The sequence below is a fragment of the Salvelinus fontinalis genome, chromosome 10 (genome assembly GCF_029448725.1).
Source record: "Salvelinus fontinalis isolate EN_2023a chromosome 10, ASM2944872v1, whole genome shotgun sequence".
Lineage (NCBI taxonomy): Eukaryota > Metazoa > Chordata > Actinopteri > Salmoniformes > Salmonidae > Salvelinus > Salvelinus fontinalis.
In genome coordinates this window covers 3,820,491-3,838,892 of record NC_074674.1, presented here as the reverse complement: position 1 = coordinate 3,838,892, position 18,402 = coordinate 3,820,491, and the positions used below count along the sequence as shown (strand labels likewise).

The 18,402-nt window shown below is 45.4% G+C and overlaps 1 protein-coding gene across 1 annotated transcript in view; it reads left to right on the top strand.

The window, feature by feature from the left end:
• LOC129863154 (ryanodine receptor 1-like) overlaps positions 1–18,402 on the top strand; it is a 105,403-nt gene that overhangs the window by 71,051 nt on the left and 15,950 nt on the right. Inside the window, exons 85-88 of the mRNA XM_055935087.1 lie at positions 13,052–13,132; positions 13,292–13,380; positions 14,064–14,192; positions 14,286–14,390. Of these exons, the coding sequence (XP_055791062.1) occupies positions 13,052–13,132; positions 13,292–13,380; positions 14,064–14,192; positions 14,286–14,390 (404 nt within the window). The remainder of the gene's footprint in view (positions 1–13,051; positions 13,133–13,291; positions 13,381–14,063; positions 14,193–14,285; positions 14,391–18,402) is intronic.

The following is an 18,402-nucleotide window of genomic DNA, read 5'->3' as shown; positions in this document are numbered from 1 at the left end:
GAGATCATTTCTTTCTTTTGGGATTTTTATACCGAGTATGTCCACATCTCCGTCAGACCATTTAATTGGTAAACTACATGGCAATATAAAATGTGTATTTCTTAGTGATCCAATACGTAATATGGTACATTTATCATAATTTGGTTTTAATCCAGAGAGGATAGCAAAGGTATCTAGATCCTCTATGAGGCCCTGGAGAGACTCTAGTTGTGGTTTTAAAAGAAAACATGAATCATCAGCGTACAATGACACCTTAGTTTTTAAGCCATGGATTTCTAATCCTTTAATATTAATGTTTGATCTAATTTTAACAGCTAACATTTCGATGGCAATAATAAATAGATATGCCGATAGTGGACAACCTTGTTTTACTCCTCTAGATAGTTTAAAACTTTCTGAGATGTAGCCATTATTTACTATTTTACACCTAGGGTTACTATACATAATTTTAACCCATTTTATAAGAGATTCCCCAAAATTGAAATATTCTAGGCATTTATATATAAACTCCAGTCGTACTTTATCAAAAGCCTTTTCAAAATCAGCTATGAAAACCAGGCCTGGTGTCCCCGATATCTCATAGTGTTCTATTGTTTCCAGTACTTGCCTTATATTATCTCCAATGTATCGTCCATGTAAAAAACCTGTCTGATTAGGATGAATAATATCTGACAAAACTTTTTTTATCCTATGCGCCAAGCATTTTGCTAGGATTTTTGCATCACAACACTGAAGTGTAAGAGGTCTCCAATTTTTTAATTGGACTGGATCTTTATATATACCACTTGGGTCCTGTTTCAGTAATAACGATATCAGACCTTCTTGTTGTGTGTCTGATAATCTACCATTTATATAGGAGTGGTTAAAACAAGTTAATAATGGTCCTTTGAGTATATCAAAAAACGTTTTGTATACTTCCACTGGTATGCCATCCAGCCCTGGAGTTTTCCCATCTTTAAAGGCCCCAATTGCAACAAGCAGTTCCTCCTCTGTAATTTGGCCTTCACATGAGTCTTTCTGTTCAGATGTTAATTTTACATTATTAATAGGAAAAAAATCCATACAATTAGTTTCAGTTAGTGGAGATGGAGGAGCCTGAAACGAAAACATATTCTTAAAGTACTTTACTTCCTCTTTCAAAATATAATTTGGTGAATCATGCGTGACTCCATCATTTGTCACAAGTTTTAATACATTTTTTTTGGTAGCATTTCTATATTGAAGATTGAAAAAGAATTTGGTGCATTTTTCCCCATATTTGTAACAGTCCTGACCTGTTTTATGTTGTTTTTTATGTGTTTATGGTCAGGGCATGTGTTTTGGGTGGGCAGTCTATGTTATCTGTTTCTATGTTGGTTTTGGGTTACCTGGTATGGCTCTTGATTAGAGGCAGGTGGTTTGCGTTTTCCTCTAATTAAGAGTCATATTTAGGTAGGGCGTTCTCACTGTTTGTTTGTGGGTGATTGTCTCCTGTGATGTCTCTCGTGTTGTCGATGTTATTCACTTACGGGGCTGTTTGGCTGTTCGTGCGTTTAGATGTAACGTTCCTGTCCGTGAGTAACATTTAGTGATGTGAGTTTATGTTCAGGTTTCGTTCTACGTCGTTTTCTTGTTTTTTTGTAAAGTTTGGTAAAGTGTTTGTTTTCGTGTTGCCATCATTATTCAGTTTTGTCGTTTATAAATAAAAAGATGGCTTATTTCCCTGAAGCTGCGTATTGGTCTGAAGATCCTTCTCTCCTCACCTCGTCCGAGGATGAGGAGAGTGACAGCCGTAACAGAATCACCCACCACGCTAAGACCAAGCGGTATGGGAATGCTCTACGGAGCAACAAGGACTCCTGGACTTGGGAGGAGATCCTGGACGGTAGAGGACCTTGGGCTCAACCAGGGGAATATCGCCGTCCTAAGGAGGAGTTGGAAGCAGCGAAGGCTGAGAGGCGCTGGTATGAGGAGGCAGCGCGACGACGCGGTTGGGAGCCCGTGAGTCAGACCAAAAAATTTCTTGGGGGGAGGCACACGAGGAGTGTGGCAAAGCCGGGTAGGATACCCGAGCCAACTCCCCGTGCTTACCGTGGAGGTAGAAGGCGTCGTACTGGTAAGACACCGTGTTATGCGGTAAAGCGCACGGTGTCCCCAGTACGCGTGCTTAGCCCAGTGCGGGCTATTCCACCTTGCCGCACTGGGAGGGCTAGGTTGGGCATCGAGCCGGATGTCATGAAGCCGGCCCAACGTATCTGGCCTCCAGTACGTCTCCTCGGGCCGGCGTACATGGCACCAGCCTTACAGGTGGTGTCCCCGGTTCGCCTGCATAGGCCAGTGCGGGCTATTCCACCTCGCTGCACTGGCAGGGCTACGGGGATCATTCAACCTGGTAGGGTTGGGGAGGCTCGGTGCTCAAGAGCACGTGTCCTCCTTCACGGTCCGGTAGACCCGGTGCCACCTCCATGTACCAGTCCTCCGGTGGCAGCCCCCCGTACCAGGCTGTCTCTCCGGGTTCTCTCTCCTGCTGTTTCCTCCTCTCCAGCGCAGCCAGTGCCTAGACCACGCACCAGGCTGTCTCTCCTTCTCCTTCCTACAGAGCCATCCGTCTCCCCAGCGCCATCTGAGCCATCCGTCTCCCCAGCGCCATCTGAGCCATCCGTCTCCCCAGCGCCATCTGAGCCATCCGTCTCCCCAGCGCCGTCTGAGCCATCCGTCTGCCATGAGCCTGCAAAGCCGCCCGTCTGTCATGAGCCTGCAAAGCCGCCCGTCTGCCATGAGCCTACAGAGCCGTCCGCCAGACAGGAGCCGCTAGAGCCGCCCGCCAGACAGGAGCCGCTAGAGCCGCCCGCCAGACAGGATCTGCCAGAGCCGCCAACCAGACAGGATCTGCCAGAGCCGCCAACTAGACAGGATCTGCCAGAGCCGCCAACTAGACAGGATCTGCCAGAGCCGCCAACCAGACAGGATCTGCCTGAGCCAGAGCCGTCCAGCCAGGACCTGCCAGAGCCGTCCAGCCAGGACCTGCCAGAGCCGTCCAGCCAGAGCCGTCCAGCCAGGACCTGCCAGAGCCGTCCTGCTATGACCTGCCAGAGCCGTCCAGCCAGGACCTGCCAGAGCCGTCCAGCCAGGACCTGCCAGAGCCGTCCAAATAGGACCTGCCAGAGTTCCTCAGCCAAGACCTGCCAGAGTCCTTCAGCCGGGATCTGCCCCTTGTCCCGGTGCTGCCCCTTGTCCCGGTGCTGCCCCTTGTCCCGGTGCTGCCCCTTGTCCCGGTGCTGCCCCTTGTCCCGGTGCTGCCCCTTGTCCCGGTGCTGCCCCTTGTCCCGGTGCTGCCCCTTATTCCGGTGCTGGTCCTTATCCTGGTGCTGCCCCTTGTTCCGGTGCTGCCCCTTGTCCCGGTGCTACCCCTTGTCCCGGTGCTGCCCCTTGTCCCGGTGCTGGCTGTTTATTTAGGGGAAGGTAGTTTTAGGGTGGTCAGTGGAAGGGGTAGACAGAAGAGGGGAGTGACTATGGTGGTGTGGGGAGAGCGTCCTGAGCCGGAGCCACCACCGTGGTCAACTGCCCACCCAGACCCTCCCCTGGACTTTGTGCTGGTGCGCCCGGCGTTCGCACCTTGAGGGGGGGGTTCTGTAACAGTCCTGACCTGTTTTATGTTGTTTTTTATGTGTTTATGGTCAGGGCATGTGTTTTGGGTGGGCAGTCTATGTTATCTGTTTCTATGTTGGTTTTGGGTTACCTGGTATGGCTCTTGATTAGAGGCAGGTGGTTTGCGTTTTCCTCTAATTAAGAGTCATATTTAGGTAGGGCGTTCTCACTGTTTGTTTGTGGGTGATTGTCTCCTGTGATGTCTCTCGTGTTGTCGAATGTTATTCACTTACGGGGCTGTTTGGCTGTTCGTGCGTTTAGATGTAACGTTCCTGTCCGTGAGTAACATTTAGTGATGTGAGTTTATGTTCAGGTTTCGTTCTACGTCGTTTTCTTGTTTTTTTGTAAAGTTTGGTAAAGTGTTTGTTTTCGTGTTGCCATCATTATTCAGTTTTGTCGTTTATAAATAAAAAGATGGCTTATTTCCCTGAAGCTGCGTATTGGTCTGAAGATCCTTCTCTCCTCACCTCGTCCGAGGATGAGGAGAGTGACAGCCGTAACAATATTCCATCCAGTTCGCTTTATTTTTATAATATATTACACTGGATCTTTCTTGAATAAGTTCCTCCATTTCTTTTTGTTTTTCCTCTAAATTATTCTGTGCCTCTATGGTACCGTTTTTATTGCTATCTAACTGTACTGTTAGTCCTTCAATTTCCTTTGTTAATATGGACTCTTTTGATCTAAATTGCTTTTGTTTTATAGATGAGTACTGAATTGCATGGCCTCTAAAGGCACACTTAAAAGTGTCCCATACAATAAGGGGATCTGCTGTACCTATGTTATGTCTGAAAAAGTCAGTTATAAAATCTTCTGTCCTAGTTCTAAACAATTTATCATCTAGTAGACTTTGATTAAATTTCCAATATCCTCGCCCACGTGGAAATTCTGTAAGAGAAATATATATGCCAATTATGTGATGATCCGACCGCATTCTATCCCCTATCAACACTTTTTTAACTTTTGGTGCCAGAGAGAATGGAATAAGAAAGTAGTCAAGACGACTAGCTTGATTCAGCCTCCGCCATGTATATCTCACTAAATCAGGGTATTTAAGTCTCCATATATCCACTAATTCCAATATATCCATGACATTCGTGATTTCCTTAAGTGCCTGAGGGTGATAATTTGTAGTGTGATTTCCTTTCCGGTCTATAGAGCTATTTAAGACCGTATTAAAATCTCCCATTATAATAATAGAGTCTAGTGTTGCTTGTAGAGTTGATAAGTTCTTATATATTGTAACGACGTCAAGACTGCTTCGCTTGTCATGGAGAGGGGCTCCAGGCAACGTCGCAGTGTCAGCTCAACTCCTATTGTCTGCTGGGGTTGTGGCCAACCTGGCCACATTCAGCGGGAGTGTGGCAGATTCCCCCGTCACCAGGGAAACGACAACGGGTTCTCGCGCAGGGGGCAGCGCGGGCCCACCCCCCCGCCCCCGAACCCACTGTAAGCAAAGGAGGTACCCAGCAGCGCAGACAAGAGGGTGGGGTCCTGCTCCCCCAGGGTGTAGCTGCCGCCGTGTTTCCTAGTCCGGTAGTTGTGGTGGGACGTACCACCGTTGGGGACTTCTGCAATGTCGTCGTCAAGGTAGAGGGGGTGGAATGTTTGGCCCTGGTCGACACGTGCTCTACAGTAACCCTGGTGAGACCAGACATACTACCTGTTGGGGTGCGGGTGGAGCCGACCCATGTCCAGCTACGGACTGTCACGGGGGAGCTAGCCCCCATGTTAGGGAAGTGTCAGCTATCTGTGACTGTGGGGGGGAGAACTGTGGGGTGTCCGGTGTGGGTAGCAGCGGTGCAGGACCCCTGTATACTGGGAATGGACTTTTTGAAAAACTGTGGGGCTCAGTTGGACTTAGCGTCAGGTACTTTGAGGCTGTCGGGGGGGCCCACAGTGGGAATGTCGCCTTCGGGAGGGCCAGCAGGGGGCAGGGCTGTTCCTCCGTCTTCCTCCAAGCTTGCAGAAACTCCACCGGTCATCCCGGCTGCTCCCTTGGTCGTTGTGCCATCCCAGCAGCTGTCTCCGGCGGCGACGGCCTTCACTCCCCATCATGGTGCAAGCACAGGCAGCCCAGTAGCCCAAAACACACTGGCCCCTTCAACCCATCAGCCCGACGGGGGGAAGGAGGAAGCTATCGATGCCGTCGAGGCTGTGTGGCTGAAGAACTGTCAGGGTCTGGATGAGGGACAACAGAGACAGTTAAAGCAGCTGCTGTTGGACTTTAAAGATAGCTTCGCTTGGGGGGAAGATGAGGTAGGACAAACGCACCTAGTTCAGCACGAAATAGACACTGGGGACGCCCGACCCATTAAAATTCGGCCCCGTCGTATTCCCCTTGCCAGGAGGGAAGCAGCAGACACAGCTATTGTTGACATGTTGCGGGCTGATTTCATTGAGCCATCAGATAGCCCATGGTCCGCGCCGGTCGTCATGGTGCCTAAGAAAGGGGGTAAACTTAGGTTTTGTGTTGACTACAGGGGCCTAAATTCTGTCACCACTAAAGACTCTTATCCCCTACCGAGGATTGATGAGTCGCTAGACCACGTGAGAGGGTCCTCGTGGTTCTCCTCCCTTGATCTGCGCAGTGGCTACTGGCAGGTGCCCCTCTCGCCAGGGGCACGTGAAAAAACGGCCTTCTCCACAGATAGGGGCCATTGGCAGTTCAAGGTGCTGTGCTTCGGGCTCTGTAATGCTCCTGCCACCTTTGAGAGGCTCATGGACAGAGTGCTGGCGGGGGTTCCGAGAGACGAGTGTGTTGTGTACCTAGACGACATATTGGTGCACGGCACATCGTTTGAGGGGGCACTGGGGGCAATTAGGCGAGTGTTGGAGAGAATCTCGGGGGCGGGGCTAAAATTACATCCGGGAAAGTGCCATTTCATGCAAAGGGAGGTGGCGTTCCTGGGGCATCAGCTGGGTGGTGAGGGCATCAGCACGATGCCAGACAAAGTAGAGGCTGTGAGGGGGTGGCCAGTTCCAGGGGGAAAAAAAGAGGTTAAGAGCTTCCTGGGACTGGCATCCTACTATCGTAGGTTTGTGAAGGGGTTTGCGGGGGTAGCGGCTCCTTTGAACCAGCTACTCAAGGAGGACACTGTTTTTCAGTGGACCGAAGAGCACCAGCGGGCGTTTGAGGCCCTCAAACGGGCCCTGATGGAGGCCCCTGTCCTGGCCTCACCAGACCCGAACCGTCCGTTCATCCTGGACACCGACGCAAGCAATGAGGGGTTGGGGGCTGTGCTGGCTCAGCGGGGTCCTGATGGGGAACACGTAGTAGCTTATTACAGCAGGACTTTTGATAAGGCTGAAAAACGCTACTGCGTGACAAGGAGAGAGCTTTTGGCTGTCGTGGCAGCAGTACGCCATTTCAAGTACTACCTGGGGGGCCTGCCGTTTGTGGTCCGGACGGATCACTCCGCCCTGCAGTGGCTTCTCTCCTTCAAGGAGCCAGAGGGTCAGATTGCCCGCTGGCTGGAGGAGCTACAACCCTACGACTTCCAGGTGGAGCACAGAGCCGGCCTTCGCCACAGCAATGCAGACGCCTTGTCCCGCCGCCCGTGTGCTGAGGATGGCTGTGGGTACTGCGCCAAACGGGTGGAGCGAGAGAGAGAACTGTGCAGGGAGGAGGGAGTCACCGCCACGGTGAGTCAGCTGAGTGTGTCAGAGTGCCGGGAGCTTGAGGCTGTGGACGTTGGGGAGTGGAGGCGTCGCCAGGAGGAGGACGCGGAGCTGCGTCCTGTGCTGCGGTGGGTGGAAGAGAGAAGACGACCGCCGTGGGGGGAAGTAGCCCCTCTATCACCAGTCACCAAAGGACTGTGGGCTAAATTCACAGTCCTTAGAGTGGCTGAGGGAGTGCTCCAGAGGGGGTGGAAAAAGCCAGCGACTGGAGAAATTACGTGGCAGGTAGTGGTGCCCAAAAGGCTGCAGGGGAGCGTGTTACAGCAGCTTCATGGGGGAGTAGGCGCAGGGCATTTTGGGGTCTCCAAAACGTTAAAGCGCATGCGTAAAGACTTTTGTAGGCAGTGCGACGAGTGTGCTGCTATAAAAGGACCTCCAGGTCAGTCACACGCCCTCCTACAACAATTCCCAGTAGGGGAGCCCATGGAGAGACTGGGGGTAGACATAGTAGGGCCGTTTCCAACCACAGACAGCGGTAACAGGTGGATTCTAACCGCCATGGACTACTTCACCAAGTGGCCGGAGGCTTACGCTCTCCCAGACCAGGAGGCGGGGACAATAGCTGATGCGTTGGTGGGGGGAATAATCAGTCGGTTTGGGGTGCCACAGTCTATTCACAGCGACCAGGGAAGAAACTTCGAGTCACGGGTGTTCTCAGAGTTGTGTAGACGGTTAGGCGCGGAGAAGACGCGCACTACTCCGCTTCACCCGCAGAGCGATGGGCTGGTGGAAAGATTTAACAGAACATTAGCACAGCAGCTGGCCATCGTTACCTCAAAACACCAGAGAGATTGGGACACCCACTTACCGTTTATTCTTATGGCGTGTAGGTCGGCTGTTCAAGAATCGACTGCGTGCTCCCCAGCACTACTAATGTTAGGTCGTGAGTTGCGCACCCCAGCCGAACTGACGTTTGGCCACCCTCCTGATAATGACGACGGGGTTTTGCCTGGCCCGAACTATGTGTGTCGTCTGCAGAACCGGTTAGAAGCGGCTCACACCTTCGCAAGAGAGCAACTCGAAAACGCAGGGGTGCGCCAAAAGCGCCACTACGACTCGCGCGCTAGGGGGAGGCACTTTGGAGCGGGAGAATGTGTGTGGCTTCACAACCCCACGCGCAAGAAGGGGCGGTGCCCAAAGCTGGACAGTGCATGGGTGGGGCCGTGTCTGGTGATAGAGAGAGTGGGGGAGGTGACGTACCGGGTGGAGGTTCCCCCACGGAGCAGGAAGGTGGTGGTCCACCGGGATCGATTGGCACCCTACAGAGGGAGGAAAACGGTAGGGAATGGGAGTGAGGGCTCTGATGTGAGCCCACGGGAACAGTCTAACGAGGAGACTCTAGCACAACCTGAGCCTGGGGAGGGGGCTGCTTCTTCGGAGGGCGCTGGAAATGACATTGGGGCAGAGGAGCGTTCTGGGGGGCCACCGCTGAGAGTCACGGGGAGGCCCAAGAGACTGATGCGACCTCCGGGTCGTTTTAAGGATTTTGTTGTGTAACCCTAGGGGCTAGGGTTTAGAAAGGGGGGGGCTATGTAACGACCCGGTATTGTGTTCTGTGTTTGTGGGTGTGTTATGGTTCTCATGGCTACTAGCAGGGGTTGAATATGTCAGGACAGATGGAAAGGTTGGGGGGGTATGATGGGTAATACCGCGGGATTTGGAAATGCATAAATAGGGATTACTGTCTCATTGTTCTCTCTCTTTTGTTCGTGCCTTGATCTGTTCCTATGAGAGTGACTCTTGACCCGACAGGGTAACATTGTGTACGTTCGGCATTTAGCGGCGTGGGTTGTGGCCGGAACAATAGCCCAGTTTATGAATAAACCTGTGTTCTGACCTGCACACCTAGAGTCCGTCTCTTTTCCCATTATGACCCAGCCGGGTCATTACAATATATTTTCAAAGAAGCTTGGATCATCATTATTCGGACCGTATAGGTTAACAAGCCATATTTGTTTATTGTCCAATAACATATTTAAAATAATCCATCTACCTTGATGATCTGTTTGGACAATTTGCACATTTGGATCAAAATTATTGTTAATTAAGATCATCACCCCTTTTGAATTTCTTTGCCCATGGGAGAAATATATTTTGCCCACCCAGTTCTTTTTCCACAAAACTTCATCTAAAACTGTTGAATGGGTTTCCTGTAAACAATAAATATTATAATCCTTCTCTTTTAGCCAGGTAAATACTGATCGTCTTTTCTTATTATCTGCTAAGCCATTACAATTGTAACTGGCTATACTTATTTCACCACTTACCATGAGACACACCTTTCATTCTTTTAATCAGAATATATTTTTGTAAACGTACTATTAAAAAGTAACATAATGATTGAGTGTCTATATAGTTGTACCATGATATTTGCATTTCTACTAAGTAAACCTCCAATTGGTCCCTACTATTCCACCCGCTAAAAGGCCTCATCTCGAGATGGCTTGTCATCCCAATGCCCGGCAGACCACCCTCGACCCCCTGTATCCCATAGCCCTGAACCGACTGGGATCCATTCTTTGAAAAGAGCATACAGTTCCATTTACCGAATTGAAGTAAATCAATTGCCATATGCATTTCCATTGCCGTCACCTCGATTTGTATTATATATAGCTGTGGATCATCCTCTATTGTACCTTACATTTTTTACTTCTTCTTTCGCAACAGTTGTGGGATACACACATACACACTCAGCCCTTACCACCACACAACCATAAGCTCACTTTCTCAACAGTTGCACCATCCCAGAGCCCAACTCAAGATGGGTCATGATTTCCAAATGCCATTGCAGTTGCAGCTACATGAGAAGGCCTGCAAGACCGCGCAAAAAAATAAGCAAAAATTGAAATTTATTTACCATTGTCATATCCTAGATAATGGCAGTCAATTGTACACCCTATTCCTGAAAAAACACCCACAATACGGCCACCAATCATGACCATGTCCCCACGCATCTCCATGCAGTCCGACCTTGATTCTGTGCCACCAGGGCCACAATAATATACCCCCTCTCTGAATGTCCGAGTGTGACCCCCTCCCCATGGGTTACTGCAGCTAGTGTTGCCAGCACTGCCACTGCCTGGGTGGGGGTACCCCACCGGAATCCCCACCGGCTAGGTACAAGGTCGTCAAGGTTCTCATTAGCAGCTTTGAGAAATTCCTTGTATATTTTCCTCTCCCTTTAGGGGGCTTTGGCTTTGCAGGACCAACCCTGCCAAGCAGGCTCAGAATCTTGAGGGGGCAGTGCTGCTCTTGGTCTCTGACCTCATTTTAGCTGCATATAGACCGCTTACAGCGAGCACATAAAACAGTTAGGGACTTCTCCTTAATATCTGGGTCATTCAGGTGGGTGTCTAGGGTATAGGGCCATAGACAGTACCATTAAAATAGGATAATAATTAAATATAATTTATTAAGATAAAAAAAATGTAGTTTTCCATGATAGGACAATAAATAAATAAGACGTATAATTCATTATAAAAGTATATCCATCATCTGAACAACATTGAAAGCCCTCTCATACCCGGCTCACAGCAATACATTGGCTCTGGGATATGCAACCATTTCATTACTCACTCACTCAACTTTCCAAACATAACAAATAAGATAAAAAATAAAATAAACACAAACCATACCATCCACACATACTGTGCCTTCTGTTTACTTAGTTTTTATCTTCACTGTGTAAAAATAGTGCTTGTGTGTTCAATTAGTTATATGTGAAGATTTATAAAAAAGCTATATTTTTTGTTGTATTGTTACAATCAGCAACCGGGCTTGAATTGTGTTTATTTTCCTCGTCTATGAGAATTTTGTAAATTTTAAAATAACCATGGAGTAGTCTTTGTGTCTCTGAACAACTGGTTATCAATATATAGTTTATCAACGACGAGAGCTACTCGTTTCGCTTTTAATCTGTTTTCTTTGAAAATTGGATACAGAACTTTGCGCCGTTCTGCAATTTCTTTCGGAAACTGATCATTCATGCCAATTTTGGTCCCAGCAAGTCTTTTACCTAGGCTTTTAACCATTATTTTATCTTTAAATGAAGCAAATTTTGCAACGATTGGGCGTTCGTACCTCTGCCCTCTCTGTCCGAAGCGGTGAACACGTTCAAGTTGGATTTTGTCGACAACTTGGCATGGAATCTGAAGCGCTGTACGGAGGAACTCTCTAACTATAGATTCAGGAACTTCTCCTTCTTTTTCTTGGATACCTGTAAGTACCAAATTCTCTCTCATGGATCTAGTTTGAATCTCCAGTAAGGCTTCCTTCAGAACGATGTTCTCTTTTTTAATTCCATTCATTTCGGTTTGAATCTTATTGACTGTCCCTTTTAGCGCGTGTTTCCTTCTCCAATGTCGCAGCTTTTTCATCACTCATCTCTAGGCTTGCCTTTAACTCTTTTATATCCTTACTAAGTAATTCAAGTAAACCCAGTTTGTCATTTATTGATTTTAACAGATCAGTTTCGACCTTTACCATTCCCGGTGGTGAGAATATTAAATCGTCAGTATCTGTCGAAGAATCTCGCTTGCGTTTTGTAAACGGTTCCCCTGTCTTATTCTCCGTCATGTTTGGTTGTTGTCTGTGTTCGTAATATTTGTCGATAAATGTCTCTAGTCTTAGGATTTGTTTTGTGTTATTATCCAGATTGAAGGTTATCACCCACCAGATTATTTAGTGCTAATATTTTAGTCTATTTAGCAGATATTTCGAATATTATGTTTTATCTTGAGGTGCTCTACATAACTTCGTTCAGTCCGCCATTACCTTTACTTTACCTTTACGTCCGCCGTCTACGTCCTACTACGTCCCTCTACGTCCCTCTACGGGGTCTGAATACTTTCCGAATGCGCTGTAATCATATTTTTTTATGATATGAAAGGCAAACTGATCCTAGATCAGCACTCTGTCTGCCCCACCCACCTCTGAACCCTCACATGACTTACACTGTAATCCCCCCCACAACGACATCATCCCTCCTCAACTCTACCTTGCTTGGACAGAAATCCAAACTCTGGCCCTCGTAACCCACATTCAGTGAAGGTAGAGGAGTGCAGTAGGTCTGTGCTGCATGACTGTGTTTCTGCATGCACTGACTAAGGAACTGACAGGGTCAACTTCTCCATTACGGTGAATGTCTGTGCGGTATACAGTGTTGTCCATTGTATCTATACATGTTGATGTGACCATGTACTTTTATCTGTATGTATACTGTGTATTTAGTATACTGTGTTTTCAGTGTTGATGGAGAACTGTTTCTTTATATGTTTATGTATGTAACATAATGGTGTTTGATTATGTGTCTAAAAGTGCAGAAGTTCTTATCGTTGCTGTGAATGTGCTTTTACAGTACATGCCAACCTATTGGCCATGATTCAGCAAGTGTTTGAAGTTTTCTTTATTGTAGTTACAGTGAACAACTCAGTATGGACTTAAGGAAGATGGACAGTCTGTAAGGAGGAGGTTATTGCAGCTCTTACTAATATGATTATGCAGACGTGATGGAGAGATGTGAAATGATAATCACACTCACCTTATTGCTGCAAGCATGTGTGCTGCTGACCATGGCATGCACTGCCTAAAACTCGGACGAATGGCTCAAATTGTCTAGTTAGTCTCCCACCTACATTACATACAGACAGATAGAGGCGGCCTGACTGAACCCCCCCTTCCGTCAAATACATCCAGTACCCCTAAAACTAGTCTGATCCTCTGCCCTTTTGTCTGACCTCTCCAGGTGAGAAAGTCATGTCGGATGATGAGTTTACATGTGATCTGTTCCGCATGTTGCAGCTGCTCTGTGAGGGCCACAATAACGGTGAGAAAAATATTATCCAATGGTGTTCTATTTAGGGAATGATGGATTCGTCTGTGGGGGCACAGCAACACTTAGGAGAATGACATTGAATCATGACTTGCTGTAATGCTAATCAAATGTTGACAGTCTATCTGAGTGGACTCTCTGTTTTTACTCCAGATTTCCAGAACTACTTGCGGACACAGACAGGCAGCACCACCACTATCAACGTCATCATCTGCACTGTGGATTACCTCCTCCGACTGCAGGTACTGGAACTATTAACACATACCTGTTAAAAAGGTGTCCTGTTATCCCTTTTACCATGCAAATTCACATTTCTAATGAATTTTATAAAGCCCTTTTTACATCAGCAGTTGTCACAAAGTGAAGAAACCCAACCTAAAACTACAAAGAGCAAGAAATGCAGAAGCACAGTGGCTTTCTCTCTAACCCTCTCTCTCTCACCCTCTCTCTCTCTCTCTCCCGCTCTCTCACCCTCACTTTTTCACCCTCTCTCTCTCTCTCTCTCTCTCTCTTTATCTCTCGCTCTCTATCTCTCGCTCTCTCACCCTCCCTCTTTCACCCTCTCTCTCTCTCTCTCTCACCCTCTCTCTCTCACCCTCTCTCTCTCACCCTCTCTCTTTCACCCTCTCACTTTCTCTATCAATTCAATTCAATTCAATTCAATTGACTTTATTGACATGGCAAGTTCGTTATTACTTACATTGTCAAAGTATACATATCGAAAAATAAAAATCAAATATATATGTATATATATACAAAATATATATATATATATTTATATATAAATAAATGGTGGGACCAACAGCAATAATAACAGTAGTAGTGGACATGGGATTACCATTAACAACAACTACAACAACAATATTAATCAGAACAACAATAAATTAAAGCAACAGTAGTAGTCTATCTCGCTCTCTCTCTAAAGGAGTCAATCAGTGATTTCTACTGGTATTACTCTGGGAAAGAGATCATCGATGAGCCAGGCAAGAAGAACTTCTCCAAGGCCATGACAGTGGCTAAACAGATCTTTAACAGTCTGACTGAGTACATCCAGGTGAGTATAAACCCATTCATCTGTACAGTATGTAGATGGCTGGATGTTACTGGCTATGTGTGTGACCATACGTACCCGGTGGTCTCCCCTCAGGGTCCGTGTACAGGCAACCAGCAGTCCCTGACCCACAGCAGGCTGTGGGATGCAGTAGTAGGCTTCCTCCACGTCTTTGCCCACTTGATGATGAAGCTGGCACAGGTACAAGCTACCTGCCTCAAAATGTCAACATACACATCTCACCACACAAAACATGGCTATTATCCCCCTAGAAACCACACATTGTGTACCTTACACTAAAGTTGGATGTGCATGAGGAAATTACATAGTTTGTATATATATATATATATATATATATATATGTATCTGGCATGTAAATGCCCACAAAAATCATCTGTATGTAACTACGCTGTGCACAAAATACACTTGCATCTACATTTCATGGTATAGATAGGCTATTTTGTGCACTTTTTATTAAAGGATTGTGGTTTCACATATCAAAGTGGTCTGTGTTACCATTGCTGGGGTGAAAATTTGCTATGAACTTACACTTGACTGCCAACTATGCATTTAACAAACGCCTTTCAAGCCAACAACTTGAACACTTTTGATGCATTGTTTGACTGATAAGTCTGTAATTTCAAAAATATATATTTACCGTGAAAGTAGTTTATAGAAAGTGAATCTGGAATGGTGAACTAGATCTTATTGTGATGCTAAAAACCTCTGCTACATGAAAGTGTCCTCTCTTACTCCCAGGCACAAAGCAATCAGCCTCACAGATATCTCCTCATGCACACTCTCATTTTCTACCTGACATTCACACTAATGCACTGGCTTGCAGACACACCACATACATGACTGGAACACTATTGAACAGTTGAACTCCTTTTTTAACTGAAGAAAGTAATGCCATATTTGTACCGTACTGTAAGTATGTTAGTTACAAGTAAATCGTTTGTAGATTGATAAGTTATATGTATTGATAATGAAATATATTAGCGTTGTATTGTTAGTACATAACACCTTGATGAAACTATAGCCAACTGTAAAAACCAAGTACTTTGAAATGTAGCACTCTCTTTATGTTTTTATCGTTTACAAATCCTATGAGATATTGATTATGTAAACTGTCTTTCACATGGTCTATGCAGGGTAAAGTATGTATTCATATTATTTATCTATCATTGACGTGATTGGGTGTTTACCAGTTTGTTCCTGATTCATACCTGCTTTTTTCTCAGTTTGTTTTATACTCACCTGCCTTTAAAGCTAGAATAAGAAGTAGAAAAATACTTATTTTGTAATTCAATAATATTGTATGTCAACCTCCAGAACAGTGAAAACAACCTACTGCAACAATGAAAACATTGCTTTATTTGGTTAACTTCAAGTTCTTTATACAATGACATTACTAACCTACATTAGGGATAGGAAAGTGAAATGCTTAAAAGCAGGTGAATGTAAAGCTCGCTGAAAAAAGGGACAGCCCTTTAACATCCCCCGATGGAGCATACACTGTATAGGGGTTAGAGTGACCTGGACACCGTAATGTTTTGACAGTGTGTGTGTGTATGATGCGATGCTTTCTGACTAATTCTAACATTGCCCCAGCATGAAGTTGTAGATGCATGTTGCTCTCTAGTCTTTCTGTGTAAAATGTATATTCTTTTTCAGTTTTAAGAACTTAAACTATATGTTTTTGGCCCAAAAACCAAGTGAATTTACAGGCTCTCATGAATTTTAAGTTGTAAAATGTAAGTTGATGTAGTAAAATGTAATTTTCCCTGATCGGTTAATCATTTATGATGAGATATTTTAAATCTGTACCTCAATAAAATGCAAGCACCTTAAGGGTAAGGTGATATCCCTCTAACCTTCATCTCATTCTGTCTTACCGTGGAGACAAGCATTTACTGTAATGGCAGTTTTAACATAAGTATTTACTGTAATGGCAGTTTTAACATAACTATTTACTGTAATGGCAGTTTTAACATAAGTATTTACTGTAATGGCAGTTTTAACATAAGTATTTATTGTAATGGCAGTTTTAACATAAGTATTTACTGTAATGGCAGTTTTAACATAACTATTTACTGTAATGGCAGTTGTAACATAAGCATTTACTGTAATGGCAGTTTTGACATAAGCATTTACTGTAATGGCAGTTTTGACATAAGCATTTACTGTAATGGCAGGTTTGACATAAGCATTTACTGTACTGGCAGTTTTGACATAAGCATTTACTGTAATGGCAGTTTTGACATAAGCATTTACTGTAATGGCAGGTTTGCGATAAGCATTTACTGTAATGGCAGTCTTGACATAAGCATTTACTGTAATGGCAGTTTTGACATAAGCATTTACTGTAATGGCAGTTTTGACATGGGCATTTACTGTAATGGCTGTTTTAACATCAGCATTTACTGTAATGAAAGTTTTAACATGGGCATTTACTGTAATGGCAGTTTTGACATGGGAATTTACTGTAATGGCAGTTTTGACATAAGCATTTACTGTAATGGCAGTTTTAACATAAACCTTTACTGTAATGGCAGTTTTGACATAAGCATTTACTGTAATGGCAGTTTTGACATGAGCATTTACTGTAATGGCAGTTTTAACATGGGCATTTACTGTAATGGCAGGTTTGACATAAGCATTTACTGTAATGGCAGTTTTGACATAAGCATTTACTGTAATGGCAGTTTTGTACCAGTTCATAATCTATTTCTTAGACTGAGTACAAACAGGTAACTGCCAAAATAATGGAAACACTTTAGGGATACAAAGTATATTGAAAAAAGGTGCTTCCACACAAGTGTGGTTCCTGAGTTAATTAAACAATTAACATCCCATCCTGCTTAGGGTCATGTATAAAAAAAGATGGACAGGCCATTATTTGGGATATTATTTGGCCTACAATGGCTATGCCCCCATAGGATGACAATGACCCCCATCCACAGGGCACAAGTGGTCACTGAATGGTTTGATGAGCATGAAAGTGATGTACAGTATATGCTATGGCTGTCTCAGTCACCAGATCTTAACCCAATTGAACACTTAGGGGAGGTTCTGGGGCAGTGCCTGAGACAGCGTTTTCTACCACCGTCAACAAAACACCAAATGATGACATTTCTTGTGGAAGACTGGTGTCACATCCCTCCAATAGAGTTCCAGACACTAGTAGAATCTATGCCAAGGTCCATTGAAGCTGTTCTGGTGGTGGCCCAACACCCTATTAAGACACTTTGTTGGTGTTTCTTTATTTTGGCAGATACCTGTATACAGGGCTGACCCCAGATGACCTACAGTTTTTAACCACTGAGGTGAATTTGTTGAAGAAGCTACAGCGTGGCTCTCAGAATATGTGGACAACTACAAATACCTAGGTGTCTGGCTAGTGTCACGTTCGTTTGTAGAAACGCACCAAGGCGCAGCGAATGTTGAGTTCCACATCATTTATTAATAGTGAAACTTAGCAAAAACAATAAACTAAAAACGAACCGGTGCTACATACACTTACTCAAAATACAAAATTCAATATCCCACAAAACACAGGTGGAAAAAAGGCTACCTAAATATGATCCCCAATTAGAGACAACGATTACCAGCTGCCTCTAATTGGGAACCATATCAAGCACACCAACATAGAAATATGAAAACTAGAATGCCACATAGAAATAATAAACTAGAACACCACATAGAAATAATAGACTAGAACACCCCAGTCACACCCTGACCTACTATACCATAGAGAAACAATGGCTCTCTATGGTCAGGGCGTGACAGCTAGACTGTACACTCTCTTTCCAGACTCATATTAAAAATCTCCAACCCAAAATTAAATCTAGAATCGGCTTTCTATTCCGCAACAAAGCCTCCTTCACTCACTCCGCCATAGATACCCTAGTAAAACTGACTATCCTACCGATCCTCGACTTTGGGGGATGTCATTTACAAAATAGCTTCCAACACTCTACTCAGCAAACTGGATGCAGTCTATCACAGTGCCATCCGTTTTGTCACCAAAGCCCCATATACCCCCCACCACTGCGACCTGTATGCTCTAATCGTCTGGCCCTTGCTAAATATTCGTCGCTAGACCCACTGGCTCCAGGTCATTTATAAGTCTTTGCTAGGTAAAGCTCCGCCTTATCTCAGCTCACTGGTCACGATAACAACACCTACCCGTAGCACGTGCTCCAGCAGG